At 42.6% G+C, this 18755-nt stretch overlaps 1 protein-coding gene across 1 annotated transcript in view; it reads left to right on the top strand.

The window, feature by feature from the left end:
• The first annotated feature begins 2204 nt into the window (after positions 1-2204).
• Positions 2205-18755, top strand: part of LOC146972807 (thyroglobulin-like) — a 40800-nt gene continuing 24249 nt past the window's right edge. The window contains exons 1-14 of the mRNA XM_085803258.1: positions 2205-2274; positions 4680-4788; positions 5326-5417; positions 6491-6646; positions 9520-9682; positions 10358-10464; positions 10560-10703; positions 11479-11668; positions 12628-12635; positions 12854-13356; positions 14863-15247; positions 16605-16647; positions 16735-16961; positions 17971-18075. Of these exons, the coding sequence (XP_085659384.1) occupies positions 2205-2274; positions 4680-4788; positions 5326-5417; positions 6491-6646; positions 9520-9682; positions 10358-10464; positions 10560-10703; positions 11479-11668; positions 12628-12635; positions 12854-13356; positions 14863-15247; positions 16605-16647; positions 16735-16961; positions 17971-18075 (2302 nt within the window). The remainder of the gene's footprint in view (positions 2275-4679; positions 4789-5325; positions 5418-6490; positions 6647-9519; positions 9683-10357; positions 10465-10559; positions 10704-11478; positions 11669-12627; positions 12636-12853; positions 13357-14862; positions 15248-16604; positions 16648-16734; positions 16962-17970; positions 18076-18755) is intronic.

Raw genomic sequence — 18755 nt, forward strand, 5'->3', positions numbered from 1 at the left:
AGGGTTAGGTTTGCTTACTAGCATGCCACCAACATGTGATCACTTTATGAATAGTTTTATTGTGATCTCTGACCCTCAAAACATGGGTCTAGACACCTTATTTGTTCAGATATCTGCAATATTGGCTGAGATATAGTGAAATTAGGTTTTTTCGATAATGGCGGCACTAATTTGCTAATTTTTTTATAGGGTCACCATGATACCTTTTTTTTTTATCTTGTGAAACATTGTATAGTGGAAAATTAAGGAAGTGTACTTCAATTTGCCATGTATTGTTGTATTTTAATATACTTTGGTGAGAAATATTTTTTTATGGGTATATTATATCGGGTAAAAAATACCCGGCGTTAGTGATGATGTTACTTTTTGTAACGTTAGTGTTCTAGGGTTAAGGCAATGGCCTGGTAGGAGATGAAAGACCTCCTAAGGGCAAGGGAGAGGGGGAGTATAACATTAAAATATAGACAATAATACAACAACAGTGACACAAAAGAATAGAGACAATAAGCCAACATAATGCAATGACCACAAAATGACAGTTCATTTTACGTACAGTGTCAGTCACTACGTTTACATCACACTTGAAAAAAACAAATTATTGCCTTAGTCTACCTTACCTAATTTGATTGGAAACCGTTTTTCTTCTTAATTAGAGTTAAACTGGACCATGCATGTGCACATGCTCCACAACAGATAAGATGACACAAAGTGTAGCACAGAACCCGGCCTGAACCAGGCAAAGACATTTTAAAAAAGCACTGATGGAGGACATTTCATTCATGTAGGCTGAAACCCGGTCGGCAACTGAAGTTGGGAACTCTGAGTTATTTATTTCCATTTTTTTTATTCTGTGACAGAAAAGTCAACAGAAAGGAGTCCGTATGAACTCACTGACTCGATGCATATCCACGCCCATTTTTAGGAGGACACTGTCAGTTATTTGATCTTCCCTGTTGCATGTAAACTGGCACAAGGACAGAAGTCCGACAGGACGCTCAAATGGAGCTGAGCATGTAAACACACTGAGCGATGTAAACGTGAGAGCGCTCCCCAGGCAAAGTCAACACAGGACTGTTGAGGCTGTAAAAATGTCCTAAATGAGGTAGTTTCCAGTCAACTCTGGACTATCTCCCTTCAGGACACTTGGATTGCAGTGGACGAGCAGTGTGGAGGAATATTAAATGGTTGTTGTGTAGTTTTATGGATGTTTTTGTGTCGGGCCCTATTATTACTCTCATATAAAGTTCTGGTTGGACTAGGAACCGGCCTCCCGGGTCTCCAGATGACCTTTGAGGAATAAAAACCTACTCCAGAGTATTCATCAGCATGAGGGGGAGTCAACAATGACTGAATCTCATTTTTTGGTGAACTATTCCTTTAAGGGAGTTCTTCCTCAGTGGATGTGAGGGTCAAAGGTCAGAGGACGTTCTTATGATGTCATGTAAAGCCCTTTGAGACAAACTGTTTGTGAAACCGCCCTGCCTGCACTGCAAAAACTCTACATCTTTCCGAGAATATTTGTCTTATTTCTTGTCAAAATGTCTCATTTCTAGTCAAAACTAATCTCTTTCCACTTTAAATAAGACTCATCACCTGAAACTTATCTTGATTTCAGATCATTTTCACTTGTTTCAAACTGATTTTCACTTGAATTAAGTAGAAAAATCTGCCAGTGAAAGCAAGTTTTTTGTGCTTGTAATAAGAAAGAAAAACTTGCTCCACTATCAGATTTTTCTACTTATTTCAAATGAAAATAGACTTGAAAGAAGTAAAAAGGTGTCTAAAAACAAGCTGCTTTTTTATGTATAACTATGTATGTAAATGTATAAATATAGATATTTTAGGTATAATGAGATTAGTTTTGACTAGAAATAAGACAAATATTCTTGGTAAGATATTGAGTTTTTGCAGTGTGTGTCACCCGTTGTTCAGGTGAAACGTCTTCAGGTCTCTGCAGTGAAAACATCAGCGTCTTCGAGGGCCTCTCGTCCAATCAGAGGGCTTCGCGCCTCGCTGCCGCCCCCCCCCCCGAGTGGCGTTCAAGGACTCGTGGTTCCACCAGCGCGCACAGAGGAGGATGGAGAAGAGGGTGGGGGGGAGGTGGGGGGGGGGGGGGGGGTACAGGTGTCCTCCTCATGCTGACTCAGCAGGTCTGCAGGTTTATAAACCGTTGCAGAGACGCTCGGCCCGTCACCACAGAGACGATGGCTCGGCTGCTCGGCATCACCTGCATCCTGCTCTGCTGCCTGGAGCTGCTGCACGGCAAAGCCTCAGGTAAGCAGCTACCTGTGTGTGTGTGTGTGTGTGTGTGTCTGTGTGAGCTCTGTGCTTCTTACTGTAGATGTAGAGTTTAATGTAAACAGGAAGTTTCTGACTCTAAGAGGAAGCAGAGTGTTGCTGGTCGGGACTATTTTCAGCGGCGGATGAATCCACATGAATCAGTGTCTCTGTTTATGTCAGAGAATCTCTTCTTTATATTTAAAGGTACATTGTGTAACTTCTCCTGTTATCTATTCACGAAAATCGATTATTTTGTTCAAAAGTACATTTTTCATTCATTAATAATCCCCCCCCCCCCCCCATCAACAAAGTGAAGTGTTCCTTTCAGCTCTGAATGAGCCGTTCATATCATTCATATCTCCATGGAGCGGGTAAGCTCGGTGCTGCTGCCATGTGGTGTCGCCATGTTTTTACGTTCAGTGGCAGCGTGACGGTAGGAAACCACGGAAACTCAGCGGAGACACCGGAGCTGTTGGCTCAGGTGGAGGTGGCGTCTGTGAAAAGTCACCGCGGTAACGCAGTGAGGAGGAACGGAGCGTTACACTGATGCTGCATTCACCTGCAGTCGGGCAGACGGCCGTCGCTAACAAACCAGATGTCATTTTAGTCACAGAAGTCCAGAGAAAGACGGTAAAACAATACCACATCGCCATGACAACATATTATCACGTGTATTGTGTTGCCTCGTGCTGACAGACCACTTGTTTACATAGAGGCTTGTTTATGCCGTTACGTGCAGCGGCTGTCGTCCGTCTGCCATCTAACCGATTTCACGTGAATGCAGCATGAAAAATACGACTGAGTTGCTTGCGATATACAACCACAACACTAGATGGGAGTAATTCCTACACAATGTACCTTTAAATTTAAATATGATATCGTATAATCTGTGTGACTACAAACTGAACAGTGTCTGACTGTGACGCTGCAGTTCATCACCTGTTGTCTTGTCTGTATACAACATCTATGTCACGTCTCCTCTGTTGCTCACCCTGAGGTTTCTCCTGGTTTTCCCTGTTAAAAGGGTTTTCTATGGAGTTTTTCCTCAGTAGATGTGAGGGTCTAAGGACAGAGGATGTTGTTATGATGCCATGTAATATGGAAAGCCATTTTAACATTTAAAAGCCAGACTGGATATGTGTTGCAGATATCTGTAATTCAGTTTTGTCTAGTCAAAAATTATATTTCCGATATCTGCAACTACTGTACATTCTTCCTATCCACAATTTACATTTCAGATCCACAACTACATTCTGTCTAGGACAAATGATGTAACTTTAACCATTCATGTGTATGGGGTTTGTCATTACAGATATCTACATATCAGTTGCAGATATCCACTATGTGAATTACGGATATCTGTAACAGAATTACGACTAGTACTAATTCCAGTTTGAGATATCTACAATTTGCTTCTGACTAGTCATAATTCCAGTTCTAGATATCTTTAATTCACCTCAATTAAAGATATCTACATGTCCCTTTTCAGATATCTGTAATTAAGTTTTGACTAGGCCAAATGAAGTTGTAGATATCTGTAACTGGAATTAGGAATAGTCGTAATTCAGTTACAGATATCTGTAATTCACATAGCGGGGGATATCTGCAACTGAATTGTAGATATCTGTAATGACAAACCCCATACACATGAATGGTTTAAGTGACGTTGTCTGTCCTAGGAAGAATAAAGTTGTAGATCTGAAATGTTCTTTTTGACAAGAGGCAAAACTGAATTACAGATATCGGGAATGAAAAATCCAACTATTCAAAATGTAATTACGACGAGTCAGAAAGACGTTGTTGATATCTACAATGTTAATTCCGGATAGTCAAATTTAGCTTTTAAATGTTAAATCTGCTTGCCCTTTGTAGTCTACTTGCCAACAATGAGTACCTGGAAATGTTGAGTACCCCAAAGTTTTATGTTATAAATATATAGTATGGGTCCCCAGTATTCAAAAACTGTCGGATGCTAACTTATATATATTGGGCAATTAGCATAACAGACATAATTAGCATAAATTTGCATATTTTGCCTATATGGGCAATATTTCAACAAAATTGACTTGGCTGATCTGGGCAATATTGGAGTGGTTTTAGGGGTTATTGATGATGCTGTTATGCTAATTGCCCAATATATATAAGTTAGCATCCGGCAGTTTCTGAATACTGGGGACCCATACTATCTATTTCTAACATAAAACTTTGGGGTACTCAACATTTCCGGGTTCACAATGGGGCCCTATGGGCTGGCAAGTAGACTATTGAGACAAACTGTTTGTAAAAATGGGCTAAACAAATAAAACCGCCTTGATTGCATGATGTCGCTCCTGTCTGACCCTCATGATGTCACAGCTTACTGATGATGTCACTGTTGTTGTCACGTCGATGTCGTGCAGAGTACCAGCTGGACTCGGAGAGCCTGAGCCAATGCGAGTTGCTGAGGGGCGTGGCCGTTGCCAAGCAACAGGGTGCGGCCCCTCACTGTACGGAGGACGGCCGGTTCAGGTGAGCGTCGATGATGACATCACAGCACATGGTGTGGTGGCAAAAAATGTTGTTCCTTCACCAAAGTATTTAAAAAAGGATGACTGGACACGTCAGCTGTCTTTCTGTAGTTTTAATAAAGGGCATTCATGAATGGAGTCACACACACAACTGAACGGGAGTACAGTCAGTGAGCGAGTGAGCTCAAGAAGTTTAGAGACACGCTATCTTATAGTTCAACAAAGCTTTGAACAGACAAAATATATGGCGCCATGCCTGGCTTCACCCCCTGATAGTGAGAGTGGTAAATCTCCACAGGCACTGTGTCAAAGAGATCCTTCAGGTCCTGACCTCGGGCCTGCTCTGTGTGGATATTGCTTCCCCTGATAAGGCCACATAAATTGTCATCATAGGAATGTTCACTCGAATAACATGTTTGTGCCCTAGTCTTAAAGCATATAACATGCTATGCCAAAATTTCCCATTACAATGGTCACGCTGAAGCCTGTGATGTCATGACGTGTGTGTGTGTGTGTGTGTGTGTGTGTGTGTGTGCAGGCCGGTGCAGTGCAGTGGTCAGGAGTGTTGGTGCGTCGATGCTGAAGGTCAAGAGGTCGTCGGGACTCGAACCAGCAGCTCTGCTCCGTCCTGTGAGTTACTGTGACGTCATCAATCACACGATGACACTTTCCTGTCTATCTCTACTATGGCTGTCAAATAAAAAGGCAAAAAAAAAAAGAAATCTTACCACTTTTTTCTAGAATTTTTTTTGTTTTTTTACCTTTTTTTTCCTTCTTTTCAAATTTTACCACTTCTTCTAGAAATGTTTAAGCGTTTTTGGAGAAATTGTACCAGTTTTTTCCAGAAATTTCTCTACAATATTTCCAAAATTTCACGCCGTTGGTCCTAATTTGAACATACATTAACTAAAAAAGTAATGCTGTTCGTCTCAAGACAAATATTTGTATATTTCTGGTGTTTGCTTCAAAATTTTGTCAAATGAGGGTCTGTAGTAGCCTGACCATCCAGACTATATCATGAACATGTCTAGTGTGTCAACGAGCGGTAGACCTCGGCTCAATCCAGGGGGCGGGATGAAGGCTGTCTTTCAACCTGCCTCTGCACCAATAGGGTAGCACTACGACCAATCAGAGCAAAGAGCAGGATGACGTTAGCCTGACGAGCCAATTAAAATGTATGTCGTCATGGCGTTAAGCCGCCCAACGACTCTCTAAACAGATAGAGCGCTGTGATTGGTCAACACAATCGGTGTTCGAGACTCAAAAAGTTCCTATGGCTCGTTTCTAGACCCACCTACGGAGCAAAGAGATTTGCTGCTGCTAGGGTAAAGAGAGATTTATAGGCTAGAATTTTACCACTTTTTTCTATAAATCTCCAAGCGTTTTTGGAGAAATTGTACCAGTTTTTTCCAGAAATATCTCTACAATATTTCCAAAATGTCACGCCATTGGTCCTAATTTGAACATACATTAACTAAAAAAAGTAATGTTCTTCAGTCTCAAATATTTGTTTGCTTCAAAATTTTGTCGAATGGGGGTCTGTAGTCTAATTTGTGTTAATTTAGGGGTCCTTGATGTAAAAAGTTTCGAGAGCCACTGAGGTAGAGGATAGTTAGGGGACAGGAAGAGGACATAATATGAATCAAGCTGAGTCTTAAAAACTGAGACGTCTGTGTCGTGTGTCCTCACCTGTCCGTCCTCAGGCCCCTCCCCCTGTCAGCTGCAGGCGGTGCTCACCTGCGCCCCCTCAGGTGAGTATGAGTCGGTGCAGTGTGACTCCAGCAGGGGGCAGTGTTGGTGTGTGGACCAGGACGGGATGGAGCTGTACGGGACCCGACAGAGCGGGACGCCTGAGCGCTGTACGTACACACACCTGACCTCTGACCTCTGACCCCACTGCAAAAAACTAAATCTTTCCAAGAATATTTGTCTCATTTTTGGTCAAATTGTCTCATTTCTACTCAAAACTACTAACTTTCCACTTAAAATAAGACTCATCACCTACAAATTAACTTGTTTTTAGATCATTTTCACTTGTGTCAAACTAATTTTCAATTGAAATAAGTAGAAAAATCTGACAGTGAAAGCAAGTTTTTTGTGCTCATAATAAGAAAGAAAAACTTGCCCCACTATCAGATTTTTCGGTAACATAAGGGTCCCTTAATTAACGTTAGTTAGTACATTATTAAGCATTAATTAACTGTTTACAGATATATGAACAATCATTATTATGTATTACTTAGGATTAGGAAACACATTAACTAATGTAGCCTATTAGTAAGTAGTTAATTCATGTTTACTACTCAAAGTTAGATAATAAATTATTAAGTAACAAAAACAGTTGAATAATGTAATTAGTTATCATTATGTATGCATTACTCAGCATTAATTAACATTAGTTTATATAATAATGCTTAATAATGCACTAAGTAACGTTAATTAAGGGACCCTTATTGTAAAGTGTTACCGATTTTTCTACTTATTTCAAGTAAAAAATCTGCTTGAAAGAAGTAAAAATTGTATAAAAACAAGCTACTCTGTATGTGACAAGTCTTATTTTAAGTACAACTAGAAAAGGCATTTCCAAGAATGGAAATGGTGTGACTGCTGACAGCAGCTGAACGCTGTTGCAGAATTAGGAAATAGTGCAAGCAGTGATCACCATATAAATGTTTGACCAAGGTCGGACTCGAACCCACAACCTCATGGTCAATAGACTTCCACTCTGCCTCTAGGCCACAGTGCACACACAGTTGCAGAGACTGTTGTCTGTTGATGAGCTGCACTCTGTCTCACTCTGACATCAAGAAAGCTTGAGAGTCAAGCTTGAATGACTTAGAATGAAAATTTCTGTGAATAATTGTTATTGAGGCAAGATTTGAACCAGTAACCTTCAGGTCTCCAGCTCAGCAAGCTAACCACTAGGCTACAGGCAGAGACAGTATGTGAGTGGCAAAGAAAACCTTTAATAAGAGGATCACTGGCTCCTGCTTAAAAAAAGGTAAGGAAAGTGCAGAAATTAGCCACACCAAGTAAGACTTAGAATGAAAATTTCTGTGAATTTCAGGCTGAGAGCAGCAGTTTCAACATGAAGCAAGTTATCAGAAGTCAACAGAGGACGACTGGGAAAATAATTCACTATAATTGTTGATGAGGCAAGATTTGAACCAGTAATCGAACCCACAACCTCATGATCACTAAACCTTTACTCTGCCACTTCACCACAGAGAGCACAGACATAAGCATGTTGCCATTGTAATGTGATGATGTGCAGAGAGCTCCCTGGCTGCATTTAAAAAATATTTAAAATTATTATCTAAGTCTCTTTGCATTTTTGACCAGAATTTTAGCCAGAAGACAAGTGTGGCTACAAAACTGGAGAAAATAATTTGTCTAGAGTTTAATTTGCAGAAAAAGTTTAATATTTTAAAAAGTATAAATAGTTAAAAAGAGAAAAGTAACGCAGATAAAGTTCAAAAAAAGCTGCACGTTTTGATATATGAATTGTTGAAATAGCACAACACCTAACACACTAACCATATGGCCACAGAGAACCTGAGTTACAATGAGCTTTATACTATGAGGAATCAAAGACTGTCCAATGACAGCTGAATAATTGGAATCAAAAGTCAAGCAATGATGTGAAATGACTGAGGCAGGAATCGAACCCGTGACCATATGATCACTAAGCCTTTACTCTGCCACTCGGCTACAGAGAGCACACTGCTTTCAAGACTGTTGTCATTCATTGTAATGTGATGATGTGCTGCAAACTGGTACGAGTAATCAAGGAGATAACAAACACCTGTAACCAATTGAAGGCGGGGGAGGAGAGCAGAATTCAACATAACATAACAAGAATTCTTCCCTTGGATTTGAACCAGTGACCTTAGGGTTGGCAAGCAGTTACCCTACCCCCTACACTACAGTGGAGTTGTCAAGAAGAGAGGTTGAGACTTTGATGAATGTGAGATTTTTCAATGATGCTTAAAACAAAAAGAAATTAATATAAATTAGCCACACCAAGTAAGAAGAGGACTTTTTTGTGACCTGTGACTATTTTTTGGTGAATTAAAATGAATTAAAAAGCACTTAACAGCAAGTTACAAAGTTGAGCTCCTTCTCCTGCTGATGTGAAAAAAATGCATTGAGCTGAATGAGAGCAGAGAGCTCCCTGGCTGCATTTAAAAAATATTTAAAATTATTATCTAAGTCTCTTTGCATTTTTGACCAGAATTTTAGCCAGAAGACAAGTGTGGCTACATAACTGGAGAAAATTATTTGTCTAGAGTTTAATTTGTGGCCGTGCTGACAGTTTAGCCAGAAAAACTCTAGAATGTTTTTTTGCCTCTCTACACTCTAGCTCTGCTCGTTAGACGCAATACACACACATTATAAAGCTGAAAAAAATCAGAAAAAGTTAAATATTTGAAAAAGTATAAATAGTTAAAAAGAGAAAAGTAATGCCGATAAAGTTCAAAAGAAGCTGCACGTTTTGATATATGAATTGTTGAAATAGCACAAAGTATGAAGGACTAGAAGAAGACCGTAAAAAGGCGGAAGAAAATGGCCAAACAGAAGAACAATAGTGTGACTGCTTCAGCAGTCACACTAATGAGATTTCTTTTGACTAGAAATAACATTTTGACTAGAAGTAAGACAGATATTCTTGGTGAGATTTTGAGTTTTTGCAGTGCAGCACTAACCAGGAGCGTTTGTCTCTGACCTTCAGGTCCTGGCAGCTGTGAGGTGAGGGAGCGGCGGCTACTCCACTCCCCCGGCTCTCCTACCTCCCCCCCTCAGTGTGCAGCCGACGGCCGCTTCCTGCCCGTTCAGTGTAAATTCATCAACACTACCGACAGGACCGAGCTCGACCTGCTGCACGCCATCACCAGGTACACTCACCTGACACACCTAATGTAACACTGAATTAGTAGGAATTTAACTTTTAGTTTGTCATTTGCAATAGAAAAACAAAACATTTGGTCCTATGTTAATAGATATTTCCAATATTTTGTGTATATAATTAGTAAGGTCATGTGCTGTCAAGTGAATTCTCTCTGTTGCCCTCAGGTCGTTGCTATGTCTCACCTGTCTGCAAGACAAACCCTTTTTTAAAATCTTTTATCCCCTCTGCTATTCGCCTCTTAAATTCTTTATAATGATTTTATTCCTCTTACCATGCACATTTTATTGGTCAAACATGTGCAACTTGTGTATTATTCACTTATTCAACTGATCTTTGACAACACTGTATCCTTGGCATCCTATTCTCTTTATTTACCTTATCTTTTATATGTATTTATTGTGTGTACTGTGTTTCTTTTTGGACTGTGCAAGCTGCTGAAATCAATTGCCCCTCGTGGGACTAATAAAGTTGTTTGAAGTTGAAGTTGAAGTTGAAGTTGAAGTTGAAGTAATGTAATTATATTTGGACTATATTTGATTTGTTGTGAGATTAATTCATGCATAATAAACGTGATAATCGTGATAATACTGTGATTATCTCTCTGACAATAACCGTACCAAGTAAATCTAGTGACATCACCTGTCTCACCTGTGTGTGTCAGTTTCCCAGAAGCCTTTGGGACGTTCAGCAGTTTCAGGAAGACGTTCCCGTTTGTCTCCTCCTACTGTTTCTGTTCAGACAGTCGAGGCCGCGAGCTGGAGGACACAGGTACATGATGATGTTGATGATGGTAGTTATGGTGAAGGTGATGATGATGGTAGTTATGATGAAGGTGATGATGAAGGTGTGTCGATCCCGTCCAGGTGTGGAGCTCCTCCTGTCTCAGGTGTACGACTCGGCCTTCTCCGCTCTGCCCTCTGGTCGCTCCTTCTCTCAGTCCAACATCTACAGGATCCTGCAGCGGAGGATGCTGGGAGTTCGCCTCGCCCTCACCGGACGCTTCAGATGTAACGTCACTCACTGGTCCTAACTGGTTTAGATTAGATTAGATTAGAAAACTTTATTGATCCCCAAGGGGAAACTGCTTTGCCACCCAATAAAAACACATACATCCACTTAACAAATATATACACAAACATTTCCATACCATTGCACAAAACTTATCAACATGATTGGATACTTCATACGACAGAGTAGGCTGCTCAAAGCAAGTGATTTAAATTGATATTAATATAGGCAAAGATAAATAAATAAATATACACCTCCAGAAGATAAAAAAAACAACAACAACAACAGACAGCCGCTATTTGTGGTTAAAATATCTGACTGCTGCAGGAACAAAGGAGCGTCTAAGTCGTTCAGTAGAACACCGAGGCATCACTAACCGCTCACTGAAGGAGCTTTTAAGATCCTTAAATATATTGTGGAGTGGGTGGTTATCATAGAGAAGGACTGTTTTCAACTTGGTCCTTGTTCTCTTCTCCACTATTACCTCAAGCTTATCTGGGTTAAAACCAATCAATCACTTTATCATCTTATTAATCCTGTTCTTGTCGTCAATAGATATACTGCCTCCCCAGCACAGGACAGCATAAAATAAAACACTAGCCAGGATGCCCTGGTAGAAGGTGCCTAGCAGCCTTGGGCTAATGTCAAAGGATCGAAGTTTCCTAAGAAAGAAAAGCCTAGACTGAGCCTTCTTTACAAGGACCCCAGTGTTTTCAACTGTTTGAACAGGTTTGAACTGGTTAATAACACTGTCTGTCTGTCTGTCTGTCCCAGGTCCGTCCCCCTGCGAGGAGGAGCAGCGAGCGGCGATGGCGGCGTCCAGCGTGTTCGTCCCGTCCTGTGACATCAGAGGAGGCTTCACCCCCACCCAGTGTCAGAGGGGGGGGCAGTGCTGGTGTGTCGACCCCGCAGGGAGAGAGCTGCCCGGGACACGGCGGCTCGGAGACGCCCCGCACTGTGGTGGGTGTTCACCAGACAAGACGCAAGGGTTTCTTTATTTTTTTTAATTTATGGATAGCCCCTTGAGATGAGCAGCCATCTTGTTTTTGAGGGGGTCCAACATAAAACGAAAAGCACATACAGTCATGACAACAAACATACATAGAAGCTCTCAAATACCCATCCACCATCCATATACAACAACCAAGGCGTAATACAAAACAACACAACAGAGCACAGACGGTAACAGTTCACGGCTCTGCATCATCCATTAATTCCTGATAATCATCGGTCGTTATCCCTTATGTAGCCGATGTTATCTGGCTCGCTGCGTTGTGTTTCAGTACAAACTGCCCCAGGTGGGGTTCGAACCCTGGTTTCCCGCACGGTTACATGCTGTCATTCCAACATCCCGCCATTTAGACATCCAACCATTCCAACATCCCACCATTCCAACATCCCACCATTTAGACATCCCATCACTCTGACATCCCACCATTTAGACATACCACCATTTAGACATCCCACCATTCTGACATACCACCATTTAGACATACCACCAAATCCGATATCCCACCATTTAGACATACCACCATTCCAACATACCATCATTCCGACATCCCACCATTCAAATATCCCACCATTTAGACATACCACCATTCCGACATCCCAACCATTTAGACATCCAACCATTCCGATATCCCACCATTCCGACATCCCACCATTGCGACATCCCATCATTTAGACATACCACCATTCCAACATACCATTATTCCGACATCCCCCCATTCCAACATCCCACCATTTAGACATCCCACCACTCCGACATCCCACCATTTAGACATACCACCATTCCAACATCCCACCACTTTAACATCCCACCATTTAGACATCCCAGCATTCCAACATACAGCTATGGGAATTGTCGGAAAGGCAGGATGTTTAAAAAAAATAGAAAAATTAAGTGTTGCCATTCAGACATAGAGGCCTATGTCGGACTGGTGGGATGTCAGAATGGGGGTTGCGGGCGATGATGCAAACCGTTGTGCCAAGAGGTCAATGACCACTTGGCAGTCGGGTTTGCACGTCCGTTATGGGTGAATGAGTGCACCCGGACCGTCCGTTACATATCACAGTATATAACAGTCAAATCCTCCTCCTCCTCCTCCTCCTCCTGTTCCTCCTTCTCCTCCTCCTCTTCCAGGTCCAGCTGACTGTCCCTCTAAGCGTCGAGTGGCTCTGTCCCGTCTCTTCTCTGGCCCTGTTTCTCCTCCTCGTCTCACCTTCTCCATCAGACTTCCTTCCTCCTCCTGCGCCTCCCTGCTCCGTCCTCTGAGGGACCTCCTCTTGCCCGTGGACTCGGACCCCACCTCCTTCCTGTCTCAGATGGTGGACGTCCTCCACGGTCTCTTCCCCTCGGTGGGCGGGGCTCTGCAGGCTCTGGCCCGCTCCTCCTCCTCCTCCTCCCCCTGGATGCTGCAGGAGAACCTGTTTGGAGGGAAGTTCCTGAAGAACGCCGTGGCCTTCAACCTGAGCGGCGAGGTGGGGGCTCGAGGAGCTCTGGGTCTGGAGCGTCTCTCCTCTCAGAACCTGCAGAAGAACCGGGACCTCGTCCGGTCGGTCAGCAGAGTCCTGGAGGATCAGAGCTTCCTGTCGGCGCTGAAGCAAACGCTGAGAGAACTGAGCATCTCCCAGGACGAATCCCTGGACCAGGTGAGACTGCAGGTGGTCATGCGGGTCACCGTGACCCCTCAGGGACTTCATTTATAAAAACTGTGCGTAGGATCATTACTAAAAGTGTATGTGCGTCCAAAAGTGAAAGTTAACGTGCGCCAAAAAATATTGAGACTTATAAAACCCTGCGTATGCACACTTGCAAGTAAACTTCCCTCAGTGTGCCTACAAACGTGCACACCTGAATCAGCTTCATGCCCCGATCTGTACACACCGTTTTTTAACCATAGATGGTCAGTGCAAACCACCTCATGAATGAGGTCTGCATATAAAGGAACCTGGCGTGTTCCTGTTCTGTCGTTGTTGTGAATATTGTCTGCAGGTGAGAAAAGAACGATAAAAGAGATTTCTCAGTGATGTGTGATTAAAGTCCCTTGATCTGGCTCTACAACCACTGATGAGCATAGGTATCGCTCCTAATCAATAACACTGCACAACAGAAAATATCAATTACCTACTTTAACTGCCCACAAATATATATTACTATACTATATATTACTTTACTCTTAGCGTTTCTATGTCCTTTAGTACCTTTTGTTTACTATTTTCCTGGTTTCCTCCTTATTTGTGCCAAAAACCTATTGGTTGTGATCTATAAGTAGTCTAATTTCAAAGAGAAATGAACAAGCACAAATAATATTTTATATTATAAAATTAGATTTTGATTGACAGGGGAAGACTCTATTAGGTACCAGTTCCGATCGGCAAGTCAATTGAAGTGAACGACATAGGCCTACGTGTCACTCTCACATATCACGTCACTTTTGTGTTGTTTCTATTCTGTTTTACAACCAAGGACCACCATGTCTTTAGGCCACTTTCCTTGCATCACCAACATTTCAGAGCTCCCCCTAAGTCGGCTTTCAGGGGACCATCCTTAGGCTACCGTTTTCAAAGAGTCTCAGACTCTGGTCTCCTGTAGTGAACCGGGTCTGGCTTCAAGTTTGAGCAAATAAAAGCCGGTCTCATTAGAAGCCAGGTCTATATCTATTTTCTGCAAGTTCTTGTGAATGTAAAATCCAGTCATAGCCAATGATGCCAGTTTAAACTGTTTCTAAGCTCCAACCAGGTCAGGTCAGAAACAGCGGGTACGCACCAGATGGTTGCCGATGGCTAAAGATAGGAAAACTACAGAATATACAATATACTGTATGTCCAAGAGACTTTGTCCCGTCATCACGTGCGTGAACGAGGGAGGATCGGATGGTGGCTCAGGTTTAGTGATGAGGAAACTGTCACTGTCAGCTGCACATCTGTCAGCAGCTGCTCCAAACAGACACGTCACAAACTTTAATTTGAAGGGACAGATTAGATGTTGATTTTGTTAACAGGGACTTTAACATTAAGTATAGTATATCTGTCGGCTGCTGTCTTATCCGGTACAATCGACAGGTTGGTGTCAATCTGTTGTTTTTTGACGGATGATTGACAGGAGAGGTCTGAGGTCACAGAGTGATGCTCCTCCTCCTCCTCCTCCTCCTGCAGGTCCTCTATCCGCTCCTTCGTTCCTGCTCTGATAAAGAGGACGACGTGGCGGCCATCTTTGTTCCCAGCTGCTCGCCCGATGGTGGTTACCAGGAGGTTCAGTGTTGGAGAGGAGCGTGCTGGTGCGTCGACCCTCAGGGGTCGGAGGTGCCCGGGTCTCGGACCTCCTCCGGCCGGCGTCCTCGCTGCCCGTCCCGCTGCGAGACAGAGAGAGCGATGGCGCAGCAGGTGAAAGGAAACCTGGCGGCCGGAGCTGAGATCTACGTCCCGGCGTGCTCCGAGGACGGGGACTTCCTGCCGCTGCAGTGCGTCGGCCAGCGCTGCTTCTGTGTGGACGGCGAGGGGAAGAGGACGAGCGCCGGACCAGCAGGGGGCGCTGCCAGCTGTAAGTCACGACTAATAGTGTTTTAATTCAAACTAGAGCACTGGAAAAGAGAGTAACGACACCACCATTGACTCCAGTGGTAAGGGTTTTGCGCCCTTAGTGGCGGGATATGGGTATTGCAAAAGCGCCCCAGAAAACCCATTCACTCCAATGTATGTGTGTTGCCCACTTGCTTGTAAATTGATGAAAACGGCCGTGTTTTTGTTTTTAGGTGTCTTGGTCATATCAAATTATACTTATAATTTGTTTATTACAAACTGTAGATTGCCACTTGCAACAGACAACAGTTTTTTTTTGTGTGTTTTTTTTTTACTCGCCTATGTGTTAATGTTTATCTGTAAAGGATCCTCAATGATGCTATTAACGTGGGTGATCTATAAATGTCCTTAAATTATTGAAAACACCACACTTGCTCATTCACCAACAATGCAGAGATGTCAGTTCTTGGGTGCTTTTGCAATACCCATATTTCGCCATTAGGAGGCGCTTCCATTGAACCAATGCGTGTCATTACTCTCTTTTCCAGTGCTCTAATTCAAACCAAAATATGCAATACACATAGGCCTGGACTACACAAATACAATACATTCCTAAACGCACATTTTTCTGTCCAGTTGGGCCTCTCAACCACACGGCGATTTCACCCACATAAACGGAGATATTTTTAAATGGATAAAAAAGTGGAGAAATAAAAAAATATCCGATTGAGTGGATCCGTGTAGTGATGTTAAATGGAGCTGGTGTTGACGCGATGACGTCAAGCGCCTAGCGACAAGCCGTTCGCACATGTGCGTTTAAGCAAAACGGTTCTCAACAACAATGGCCGACGTGTAATGGGCTATCTGTGAACGTAACGTTGTTGCATCAACTGCACTCCACCGGTACGTAAAGGCATCTGCTGCGCCCAATTTTACTGGATAGCCCCACGTATCCACGGTTTAAAATTGGCCAGAAACGCCCGTTTTGGGTCAGACCGGGTCGGTACCCATTGCACGCCGCGCCCATGTACCCACACTGGACAGTTTCTGATCCTTCCAAGTTTAGTTCAGTGAGATAATCTTCAGATATGAACTCCTTTTCTACCGTATCTGAAGCTTAATGCGATGTCCAGAAGTAAAAAGCTAACGTTAGTCTTTAACGGACTACTACACGGTCACCACCACTAAGCTTTCCACTGGTTTCAGCTGCTTTAAGTTAAAAACATTGTCTAATGGGGAAATGGGACTGTTTTGACTTGTTGAAGAGCCGTAAATAACATCAGATAACCTCCATTAGACACTCTGGAGCCACAGCAACCGTCCTGTCATTGTAACGAGTTGAATCGTGATGCGGCCACTGTCCGTCTGTTGTGTTTCAGGTCCAGAGACGACGTCACAGAAGCTTCCTCCGTCTTCAGGTCAGTTCAGCTGAGACTGATTCTGTCTCTGTAAACATCTGGACAGCTGTGACACGCTAACCTAGTGCCTATCCTCTTCCTCCTCAGGTAGCTGCTCTGAGGCGTCGGCCCTCGCTGCTGCGTTCAGGGACCGGGTGAGGAGCGTCATCTCTCTCTCTAACTCCTCCCACCTGCCGCTGGGATACGGCTTCCTATTGGCCGAGGGTCTGCGTCTGACGCCGGAGGAGCTGCAGATCAGCCAATCAGAGGAGGAGATGAGGATTTCTGAGTCGCTGCTGAGCCAATCCAACGCCGCTCTGCGATTGGCCGCTTTCTCCAGTGAGTCTGACCTTGAAGAAACACTATGACCTCACCTGTCAGGAGAGTTAATGTGTGAATTAGAGCACTGTAAAAGAGAGTAAGGACACCACCATTGACTCCCGTGGTAAGGGTTTAAGGGTTTAAGGGTTTAAGGGTTTTGCGCCCCTAGTGGCAGGATATGGGTATTGCAAAAGCGCCCAGAAAACCCATTCACTCCAATGTATGTGTGTTGCCCACTTGCTTGTAAATTGATGAAAACGGCCGTGTTTTTGTTTTTAGGTGTCTTGGTCATAACAAATTATACTTATAATTTGTTATTTTCAATACCCATATTCCTCCACCAGGAGGCGCTTCCATTGAACCAATGCATGTCGTTACTCTCTTATTCCAGTGCTGAAGTGTGAGTAAACACGATGTCACTTCCTGACGATGTCGTGGCCCTTCAGAATAAAAGCTCCAGAGAAACAGAAGCTGCAGAACTTCATGGAGAATCCATTGATCACACGACCACATCTGATCACAGTCTGTTCAGTCCAGGTGTTTTATTGATCTGATTAAAAACATAGTAATAATAATATTTAGGGCCATTAGTTGACTAATTATTGCAGACAATGATAATAGCCTACAGTGTTTACAATTAATTAACGAGACTATGACGTAAAAATAAATACATTTTAAAAACTGACAGTGAGTGAGTGTCACGACTTCCTTTATTTGGCCCTTCAAATTAAAAGCCCCATAGCCTTTCATACACAGTTCAATCATATAGATTTTGACTTCATTTTGATGAGACAAATGTTTTTTTTTTTCTGCGACCAAGCAACCAATGAAATTCAGGTTGACTAATGAGTTCTTGCTCGACTATATTGATGATATTGATAATCACAACAGCCATTAGAGCTGGTGGTTCGAGTCTCGGAGTCAAAACCTGTGAGCTCAACAGTGTATGTGCTGTCCTTTTTGGGTTACTGATGATGATGATGATGATGATGATGATGCTGTTGTTGTTGTTGTTGTTGTTTTGCAGCTGTCCAGATGTTGCTGCCTCTCGGCCGTCGCTCCTATCAGCCCTTCACTCCTCAGTGTGACGCCGACGGCCGCTGGCTCAACACACAGTGTTACCACGGCTCAGGTAACACTCACCTGTCTTCACCAAGTATCATAACTGTGTTACATTTATATATTTACATTATATTCTTATACAGCTGCAAAAACTGGAAAATAAAAAAAAAATTCCGGTAATTGAGTTATAGGCCGTTAATTACGTGTTAATATCAAGCAATAGCCAAGAAATACCAATTCATTGCATAGTAATGTCAAGAAATTGTCAATTTCATAGTAATGTCATGTTTTTCATAAAGACCAAAGATTACACATGCTTTTTTCTTGCTTTGATTTTTTTGGGAAAGGCCAGAATGTTTCTCCACCAAGTCCTTTTAATTGACCAATATTTCTGGTCTATTTCTACGTAATCAATTGTTATTTCTTGGCAATATTTCTCAACGTTATGACACAATTAATTGTTATTTCTAGGCTATTTCTTGACATTATCGTGTAATTAACGGCCTGTAAATTAAACGGCCTTACCCACATTTCCTCAGCAGAAACGTTGGCAATCTTGGAAATGATGTGACAAACATGTTTTGTTTTTTATCAGACTTTAGTTTATTTTAGTTTATTTGCACATTATATAGCCTGCATAAAAACAATGAAAATACTGAAATTCAACATTGTGCAGGAGACGTGGAAGACAGAAAAGGCTGATGAAAATACATCCGCTATGTGAAAACAACAGTGGTCGTCTTCTAAGTA

Source organism: Trachurus japonicus, chromosome 16, assembly GCF_045865225.1.
Source record: "Trachurus japonicus isolate A0001 chromosome 16, Traja_1.0".
NCBI lineage: Eukaryota > Metazoa > Chordata > Actinopteri > Carangiformes > Carangidae > Trachurus > Trachurus japonicus.